The 10,188-nt window shown below is 49.0% G+C and overlaps 1 protein-coding gene across 1 annotated transcript; it reads right to left on the bottom strand.

Moving 5' to 3' along the window:
* Positions 1–3,083: 3,083 nt before the first annotated feature.
* On the bottom strand, positions 3,084–6,397 carry naga (N-acetylgalactosaminidase, alpha). The gene is made up of 9 exons (XM_037448707.2): positions 6,125–6,397; positions 5,540–5,696; positions 5,240–5,380; positions 4,686–4,897; positions 4,497–4,591; positions 4,213–4,374; positions 3,912–4,109; positions 3,661–3,801; positions 3,084–3,564 (listed from the first exon to the last, which is right to left on the bottom strand). The coding sequence occupies exons 2-9, from the start codon at positions 5,692–5,694 to the stop codon at positions 3,385–3,387; spliced, it is 1,284 nt and encodes a 427-aa protein (XP_037304604.2). The 5' UTR covers positions 5,695–5,696; positions 6,125–6,397; the 3' UTR covers positions 3,084–3,384.
* Positions 6,398–10,188: the final 3,791 nt, after the last annotated feature.

Raw genomic sequence — 10,188 nt, forward strand, 5'->3', positions numbered from 1 at the left:
CACCTGCTCTTTCCAGTCCTGTCCAAACGCCGCTCTCCTGGAGGTCGACGCAGGCCAAACGCCACCGCTGTGCTGCCTGTGATGGCTTCGGCCCGTGAAAGGGAAGGCTGGTGGGGGGGGGGGGGGGGGTCGACCACACACAGACACTCTCGCCGACATGCAGCTCGTCTGCAGGAAGGTGGACGTGTCCACGGGCTCCTAGTGTGATCCAGCGGGACAGAGGTTTTTTTTTTTGGTGGCCGAGCTTGTGTGAATGCGGGTGAACGGAGCGGGGGGAGGAGGGGGGGGCGGGGGGGATTCGAATATAGTGAAAGGGAAAGAATGAGGCAGTCACTGTGAGTTTGAGCGCGAGCGGCATTGGCTGGCATTGGCGTCTGACTTTGCCCCCGACTCGGGCTGCCAGGAAGCAGGCAGCTGACCGCCTGGCGAGGCGCCACGCGAACCCAAACGCCTCTGCAACGTGCAGCCTGCCTCGTACGCACAGTCACCAGGCGCAACCGGGGCCCACAGCAGCAGCTAGTGGACAAATCCTGCCAGTCATTCAGAAAAATTTAAAAAAAAAAAAAAACAACCACAAATGTGCATCATTGAAAAGGTTGGTCACCGCTTTGACTGGTGAAAAAAAAAGAACTTTCCAACACGGTCATGGAGGTTTTCAACCGTCCATTCTTTCCCAATCGCAGGCCATGACGCCGTTTTTGGCCGATCCCCCCGGCCGTGTGTGCACGTGTGTCGGCACATTCCCTCCGCAGCTGAAACAACAGCCACCTCCATGCGGTCAGCGGGACGTCCTCTGCTGCAACGGGCAGCACGACTTTCCACCAGAACTCCAGATTCCCGAAGATCCAGTACCTTTTGCGTGGAAGGAGAAGCCCGCGGCAAGGACGCCGGGCCTCAGCCGTCACGGGCCACCGAGTCAGAGGACATGCGTGTGGGCCGGATGAGGAGGAGGAGGAGGAGGAGGGGGTGTCTGATCTTTGCCTGACGCATCAGCAGGTGTAAAGCAGGAAGGAGAATGCGGAGGTCAATGCTGCACCGACAGAGGCCGGAGGGCACTGCAGCAGACGTGTCCCTGTTGAGTAACGCCTCGCAAGACCTCCCACGTTTGCTTGGTTTGAATTAGTGTCCAGGAAATCTAAAGCGACCGGAGCGAATCAACGCTCGGCGCAACAATAACACGACTTCTAAAAAGTCACGTGGAAGAGAGAAGGCATTTTGAAAAGGCAATTGAAAAAATTACCCAGCAGGTGTCATCTGGCTGTGTGGTGAGTCATTAAGCTAACTAAACCCAAAAAGAAACAACCTCACGGAGCATCTAAACTGACTGGTGATCACGTGACTTTAAATGGCACGTTTAATTTGTTCGCTCGAGATGAATGAACCTTGGACGACAGCATGAGATTTAAAGCTATTCGATAACCTTGCATCGCGCCCTCTCCGCCCCGAGGGGAGGGAGGGGAGGGGAGGGGGGCAGACGTTGGGACTGTGACGGGCGGCACCGGGGAGGGAGAGTGATGAGTGTGAGAAACTGTACGATATTTTTAGAGAAAGTGAACGTCAGACACCAAGGTATAGACACAGTCCCCCTTTCGGGACTCTGACCTATATGCGAGGCACTGTGTGCATCCAATCCAACCCCCCCCCCCTCCCCCCCGGTGCCCCCTCTCCTCCTCCTCCTCCTCCTCCTCCTCTTGCATTTTGGTGGCGTGAGGCAGAGAGCGTGACAACAACGACGTGTGTGTTGGCCCAGGAGAAGGGAGGGGGGGGATCAATCCCCGAATTGAATCTGGGGGCGCTGGCGTTGGGGGACAAAGACGGGAGCGCCGACTGTGCCTCCCTGCAGCTGTGGGGCCTACGTGAGCAGTGGCAGGAACGCTCTCGGCCCCCGGCGCCCCGCCCCTCCCTCCCTCCCTCCCTCGTTCCGTCGCTCTCCCTCTCATCTCTCACACTCCCGCCTTCCTCTGCTCATTTGCACCTTCTAATAGACTTCTGACAGCCCCCCCTCCACCCCCCTCTCCCCTCCTCCCTTCCTCTTTCGCACAGTTCTCTCTTTTTCTCCATCAAAACTCCTTCCGTTCTCTCCCACACGTCATGCTCCCGGGCGGCGGGGACCTTGACAGGGGGGGGGGGAGAAGTGTCGCGTTCGGCCAACGGATATCTGAGACGAATGAAAGGGAAGGACGGGAAGGAAAAGATGATCTTTCCTCCGACACTCACACACACACACACACACACAAGAACACAGACAGACATGTACACAGTTGATCTGGCCTGAAATGACCTAGGAGGGAGATGTGTTCCTTTGTGTGTGTGTGTGTGTGTGTGTGTGTGTTCCACGCAAAGCAGGTACTCATGTCATACTCATGCCCATGCAGCAGCATGCTTGCCAATGCACACACGCGTGTGACCGCTCCGTTATCTGGAAACGGTGTCTGAACACCGGGCGTCTAAGGCCAAGGTCAGAGGTGGTTAGCAGGTGGTATGCAGAGGACTTAGCAGAAAGGGGACAGGTAGGAGGGCGGGAGAGGGGGTGACCGAAGACGAGGAGGTAGAATGAATGCACGGGAAGGATTTGAGACGGTGTATTAAGGAGAGGGTTGAGGAACAAAATGAGGTTCAAAGGGAGTTTATACGTTGTGGTGCACGTCTAAATGCCGCGGGGGGAGAACATCATAACAGGGAGATAAAGGACTGAGCTGAATCGGCTGACTGTCCTTGTGCTCCTCAGCAGGTGCATATTTTGGCAGAGGACCCGGAATGGAAGGCCCCGTGTGGACACCTGCACGCCGCCCGAAGAGCAGCGCTGACCTCTGCTGGCTAAATACGGCGGTTTCGGGTTCGCCACGCGCTCATTTTTCATCATCATCAGACACCACTCAATTTGAATCATGCCTAGCAGCCTGTTTGATAGGTGTTGAACGGTGCTGTTTAAATGCAGATAGAAGCTGTTTTCAAGTGAATGATAAACTGATGTGTAGAGCGAGACCAGTGCTTTCACATGTTATAACTTTACACCCAACAGGATCCATCAGTTTGTGTTTATTGCTTAGATAAGTACTGCGCAATATAAAAGGATTTCAAACATGCTGGAAAACAAACATTTTCCAAATGAGGAACCCAATCATTTATTTACACAAATGCGTCATTCACAGAATCATTGTTCAATCATAAAAAAAATTGCATTTCTCATGCACACGGTCCTGAGCAAAACAACATCCAGATCTTGACAGGCTAAAAAATAATCACCTTTATTAAACTGGAGAAAGTGTGACACACTACCGTCCCCGAGCTTTCACCGACTCCGTTACATGGGATGGATGGAGCCTTTTTAAAATAAAACAATCCAGCCCTATTCATGATCGTCATTCATTATCATCATAATGATCAGAGGAAGACCGGAGGAATGGCGTTTCCCCGGCGCCCGCCGCCTCGGCGGAACGGGCGGCGGTTCCATTTGGCGGGCGCGGACACGTGCCACATGACCACGCCGGTGGGGTTCACGGACACCACGAAGGGGGTGGAGTCTTTCAGCGTCGTGGTCTTCTGGGCGAAGACGTCGTGGATCTGAGGAAAAGGGCGATAAATGAGTCTCTCCCGGCGTGAAAAAGAGAGACCTGAGGAAAAAAAAGCAAAGAGTCTGGAAGGCGGCGCCTGAAGTACCTCGTAGCTGCCAGTGGTGTAGTTGAGTTTGCCGAGGCTGGTCTGGTAGCGGTAGGGCATGTCGTTACGACGACTGAAGAACACCAGGGCGCTGGCGTTTTTGGACAGAGGGCGCCAGAACACGTCGATGCCAATCTTCTCCTGGCAGACACAAAGAACGAGAAGGTCGAAACTCAAACCAGCAAACTGCTTTTTATTTACTTCTCCTGGGTTGAGGCTGCAAAGTCCAACGTGCGTCCAAAGTGTGTCACCTTTACAATACGCCTGCCCTGGATGCCCAGGGGGTCCTGGTTGATGATGACGGCCATTTTGTTCTGAAGGATGCTGCGGGCGCCGCTGCTGATGGTGCGCAGGTCGTTGGACATGAAAAGAGGAGCAGCCATGATGGCCCACAGCGCCATCTGAGCCCGGGACTGGTCCATGCTGAGGCCAAAGTCGCCAATAATCAGCTGCGCGGGTCAAAATGACACAATCAAAGACGGTCAAATAAGATGTTCTACCTGTAGCACCAGTAAAGACTAAATAATGAAATATTGCACCATGGGAACGGACCATATCTGGGTCGTTCCACTTCCCGGGTCCAGCTGCAGGAGCCAGGACGTCCTGGTTCTCGGAGAACCACTCAACAATGTTCAGGACACTGTCCCAGGAGTCCTGGATGTCGCCATAGTTACGCCACAGGTTGCAGAGCTGACCCAACTGAGTGTAGTTCACCTGAAAACAAAAGGTCAGTTTCACGAAAACAATATTCAGAATAAAGTACCCGAGAGGTTACTTCCAAAAGGAAAAACTATTTCATTGTACCAGTATACACTCATGGTGATTCTGTGTAGTACCTTAGGGGGCAGCCCACCCTGGTAGGCAGGCCAACTGCAGGAGTAGGCAATAGGACGGCCCGTAGCATTCAAAGCCTTCGACATTAGCGGGTAACCTGCCCGAGAGCGGGAACAAGGGTCAAATCAAGTCAGCGTCATGTCGACACCCCCCCCACCCGGTGGAAGAGACCCTTCCTCCCCTCGCCTTACCCTGCTCTTGCACCGTGGCGTTAGAGTAACAGCCGTCAAATTTAAACATGTCCACCTCCCAGTCGGCGAAGGTCTGAGCGTCCAGCGCGATGTCGTCCAGCGTGGTGCCGGGGTAGCCCCCGCAGGTGTGTGTGCCCATGTCCCCGTAGAGGCCCAGCTTGAGGCCCCGGGCGTGCATGTAGCGGGACAGGAAGCGGATGCCCCGTGGGAACCTGATTAGAGGGACGTTATAGTACACTTCATGAACCCAAGGCACAGAGTCAGGCACTTTGCTGTAGTGAATAATCAAAATGAGATCAGATGATGATGCCCTATAGCTATGCTCCTGCTAATGCATGTACTGACTGACAGCACACAGTGTGATTGTACTCTAATGGTGGAGCTATTGCAGTTGTTTGTTTAGGATGACTCCAGCGGTCACATGCTGCATGTAACAGCTTACACCCACAGGAGTCAAACTGCTGACTACTAACTCGTCTTTTTGCCGATCGTACAATTGTGTGACTGTCACGCGGCGATCGCCCCCGTTCCACTGTCCCGTCGGTCGCCATTACCGCTGAGGGTCGGCCTGCAGGCGCCCCTTCTCGTCCCTCTTCATCGAGGACCAGCAGTCGTCTATGTTCACGTAGACGTAGCCGAGTTCCCTCCAGCCGTCCTCGAACAGTCTGTCGGCCATGTCGATGAACAGATTCTCACTGGGGGGGGGGGGGGGGGGGGGGGGGGGGGACAACAAGAGATGGAATAGTGACTCTTAGCCTTAGTAATTCATGTATATGTAACAGCCAAAATCAATCCATGAGACTAGACCCCTCAACCCAAAAGCTCCAATGAGATCTCCCACTACGTGCACTTGCCTGATGCAGTTCTTGGGGTCGTGTTGGCAGTCGAGGTCACAGCGGAATCGTTCCCATGCCAACCAGCCCATGGGGGGGACCCTCATCTCTCCATTGTCGAGGGCCCAGGTGGCCGAGCAGAGCGCCGACACCAACAGCAGCGCCGCCGCATGCATTCCTTGCGAAGGAAGGAGACGCCGATGGGGAGGCTGTTCTGACCGTGTGTGAATGTTTGTTGAATTGTCACGTGAACACTTTGCACCCCACTGCATTGTGTTGTGAAAGCATTTCAATCAAACCACGCCACTGTCACCTGACTGGGTGTGACTGAGTCTGAAAGCACACAACACCTCGCCAGGTGACTCCTGTCATGTGATCAGCCGACTGAGCCAGAACCCAGAGTTAATTAGAACAGGACGTACAGTTCATTCATTTTGGCAGAGCATTGCATTGTTGATAAGTGGCACTAGACTGATGCTTTACTGTATAATAAGCAGAGCCCCATCGGTTACAACACATATTCATTGTGAAGGGATACAAATACACTGTTTGCTGTTATTACCCTTTTATAGCACATCGTAAAAAGATAATAGTTTGTTAACTTACTGAAATTCTGTGACCTCCTTTACTTTTTTTTTAATTCAGCCGCCCCCACGACTCCAAATCTGTGCTGTCTCCTTCCTCCGGTCCTCCTTCCTCTCCTGGCCTTCTTCTTCTGTCCTTTACTCGTTAAACTTCTTCTCGTTCTCTACCCGCGTCCGTTTATCTCCGAGTTACAAGGAAACAAACAACCTCTGCGGGCGAATGTACATCGTAAAGATACAAAACTGACTGAGCGGCTCCAATGGGTGAGGAGACCACAGCCACGTGACACGGCTCAGTCAGCTGACCAGTGGAGAAGGAAGTCGCGGAGTGACGTCACGATCAGCCGAGCTGTAGTCTATTTACTCTACTTGCAATCCATTTCCTTCGTTCTTTCCTTTTGTTATGGTCTTTTGGATGCGACATTATCTGAGAAGACACTATTTATAAAAAGTTTCATACACACTGTTGCTTTATTATAAGTTCTTGTATACGTGGCAACACACGTGGCATCTACTGTGTGGAAAACCGGTGTGTCCGCTGAAGCGTGCATGGATGGGCCCCTGGAATGATTGATTGCGCGGCCCCTGCTGAGGTTGAGGGACCTGGGGGATGGGGAACTGCGGTCATGTGGACCGCATTTCAAAAGGAAATGCGCCTCTATGTTGGGTATTACGGTAAAAGGGGCTGTACAGCCAAAAAGGCACTGATCATCATTTGAAGTGTCTTTTATCAATATTTGAACTCTCTTTAAATCAGATAGCAGATGGGTAACACTCTTTTGACACTTGGTCCTATTTAAATCTGATCTCCTCTATTAACTTGTACATTTACATGAAATATTACTGTGTACTTTTTGAGATAACTGAAGGCAAAGTTAGTACTTTTGCCATTATATTCGTCTTTTTCTCAATCTTTGAACTGTCTTTAAATTAGATAGCAGCTGGGTAACACTCTTTTGACACTTGATCCTATTTTAAGTTGACCTCCTCTATTACCATCTCAAATTACATGAAATATTACTGTGTACTTTTTGAGATACTTGAGGGTAAAGTTAGTACTTTTGCCATTATATTCGTCTTTTTCTCAATCTTTGAACTGTCTTTAAATCAGATCAAAGCCGGGTAACACTCTTCTGACACTTGATCCTATTTCATGTCGACCTCCTCTATCACCATGTACATTTACATAAATTATTACTGTGTACTTTTTGGGATACTTGAAGGTAAGGTTAGTAAAATTGCCATTAGATTCGTCTTTTTCTCAATCATTGAACTGTCTTTAAATCAGATACAAGCCGGGTAACACTCTTCTGACACTTGATCCTATTTTAAGTTGACCTCCTCTATTACCATCTCAAATTACATGAAATATTACTGTGTACTTTTTGAGATAACTGAAGGCAAAGTTAGTACTTTTGCCATTATATTCGTCTTTTTCTCAATCTTTGAACTGTCTTTAAATCAGATACAAGCCGGGTAACACTCTTCTGACACTTGATCCTATTTTAAGTTGACCTCCTCTATTACCATCTCAAATTACATAAAATATTACTGTGTACTTTTTGAGAAAATTGAAGGCAAAGTCAGCAATATTGCCATTATATTCGTCTTTTTGTTAATGTTTGAATTATCTTTAAATCAGATAGAAGACGGGTAACACTCTTCTGACAATTGGTCCTGATTCATGTTGACCTCTTCTATCAATATGTAAAGTTACATAAAATATTACTGTGAAATTCTTTAGATACTTGAAGGTAAAGTTAGTAATATTGCCATTATATTCGTCTTTTTCTCAATCTTTGACCTATCTTTTAATCAGATAGCAGCCGGGTAACACTCTTTTGACACTTGATCCTATTTTAAGTTGACCTCCTCTATTAACATGTACATTTACATAAAATATTACTGTGGAACTTTTGAGATAACTGAAGGTAAAGTTAGTACTTTTGCCATTAGATTCGTCTTTTTCTCAATCTTTGAACTATCTTTAAATCAGATAGAAGACGGGTAACACTCTTTTGACACTTGATCCTATTACACGTTGGCCTCCTCTATTAACATGTAAAGTTACATAAAATATTACTGTGTACTTTTTGAGATACTTGAAGGTAAAGTTAGTAAAATTGCCATTATATTCGTATTTTGTCAATCTTTGAACTATCTTTTAATCCGATAGAAGCCGGGTAACACTGTTCTGACACTTGGTCCTGGTTCATGTTGACCTCCTCTATTAACATGTACATTTACATGAAATATTACTGTGTACATTTTGAGATAACTGAAGGTATAGTAATATTGCCATTATATTCGTATTTTGTCAATGTTTGAATTATTTTTAAATCAGATAGCAGCCGGGTAACACTCTTTTGACACTTGATCCTGCTTCATGTTGACCTCCTCTATCCCCATGTAGTTGTTGCATAAAATTAGATTTTGTAGCTTATGAGCACAGGTGAAATCAGTAAGAATGACATGTTATTTGTCATTTCCCTTCCCTCTATGCCCATGTATATTTCCATAAACCTTTACTGTACAGTTTGAAATAAGAGAAAGTCAGCGCAGTTGGTACTTTGTCCCCTTCAGTGCAGACCACAGGATGTACGATCCAGGGGCCCCTATCAGGCCATTGTTCCTCCTCGGTTGGATGTAGCTGCCGGTGGACTTTTGTTTTTGCACTGACCGCGTTATGCGTGTTCCGGTTACGAAAGGAGTTGCTCCTGCGGGGGTCCATGGGTGGGACCCTCCTCTATCGCTCCAGCAGTTCTGGGGCTGCACCTCATTTGACTTTGACCTCAGATCAGACAAGCTAACCCTCTGAATTGAAGCATCTTACTAAGTGCAGGAAAGGAAACTTACAAGGTTACCCGCAGTAGCGGCAAGCGAAGAGGAAAGAGCCCAGTGCCAAAATGCGGTTCCACGTGGGACCGCTCAGCCTGCACATCAGATTGAGGCAGAGCCCATAGATGGCAGGAGGCCGTAACAACCTTTCTTGAAGTCGGGTTGTTTGGACAACAAACCCTAACCCTAAGAACTCCATCAAAGGCTAAATACTAGCACGAGACTGATAGTGAACAAGTACCGTAAACCTCTATGGCAGACTGTAACCTTCAGGAATCAGGAATCAGGAAACGTTTATTGTCATAATATGTTGGACATACATGGAAATTGTCTTGGCGGTTGGTGCATGACAGAAGACAGTACAATAATGATGACATAGTGCAAATGAGATAAAAATAAAATAAAAGTATAATAAAATATATGCTATGGGTTAGTACGCTAAAAACTAAAGCTATGGGTTAGTAAGTTAGAGGAGATAAGAAAATTAGAAATAAAAATATAGATTATAGATTAAGTGCACCAGCTAAACAAGTGACGAGTGACAAGTGAAAGTGACAAAGTGAATGAATGAACATGGGAGTCCGAGTCAGTCAGGGGGGGCCCCGGCCTCTGTTGATGAGCCCGACTGCCGAAGGGAAGAAACTGTTCGTGTGGCGGGAGGTCTTAGTCCTGATGGACCGCAGCCTCCTGCCGGATGGAAGGGGCACAAACAGTTCATGTCCAGGGTGGGAGGGGTCGGCTACAATCTTTCTGGCCCGCTTCAAAGACCTGGAAGCGAACAAGTTCTGGAGAGACGGAAGATTGCAGCCAATCACCCTCTCTGCAGAGCGGATGACATGCTGCAGCCTGCCCTTGTCCTTGTCCTTGGCTGTGGCTGCAGCGTACCACACGGTGATGGAGGAACAGAGGATGGACTCCATGATGGCCGTGTAGAAGTGCACCATCATCGTCTGAGGCAGGTTGAATTTCTTCAGCTGCCTCAGGAAGAACATCCGCTGCTGAGCCTTTTTCGTGATGGAGCTGATGTTCAGCTCCCACTTGAGGTCCTGGGTGATGATGGAGCCCAGGAAACGGAAGGAGTCCACAGTGGTGACGGGGGAGTCACACAAGGTGAGGGGGGAAGGTAGGGCTGTATTCCTCCTGAAGTCCACGACCATCTCCACTGTCTTCATTGAACCGGTGTTGATGGACCGAGAGGCAGAGACGTGTTTCCCCAGCTTCACGTGCTGCTTCATGTCGGACAGGAAG

This window comes from Pungitius pungitius, chromosome 20 (genome assembly GCF_949316345.1).
Source record: "Pungitius pungitius chromosome 20, fPunPun2.1, whole genome shotgun sequence".
Classification (NCBI taxonomy): domain Eukaryota; kingdom Metazoa; phylum Chordata; class Actinopteri; order Perciformes; family Gasterosteidae; genus Pungitius; species Pungitius pungitius.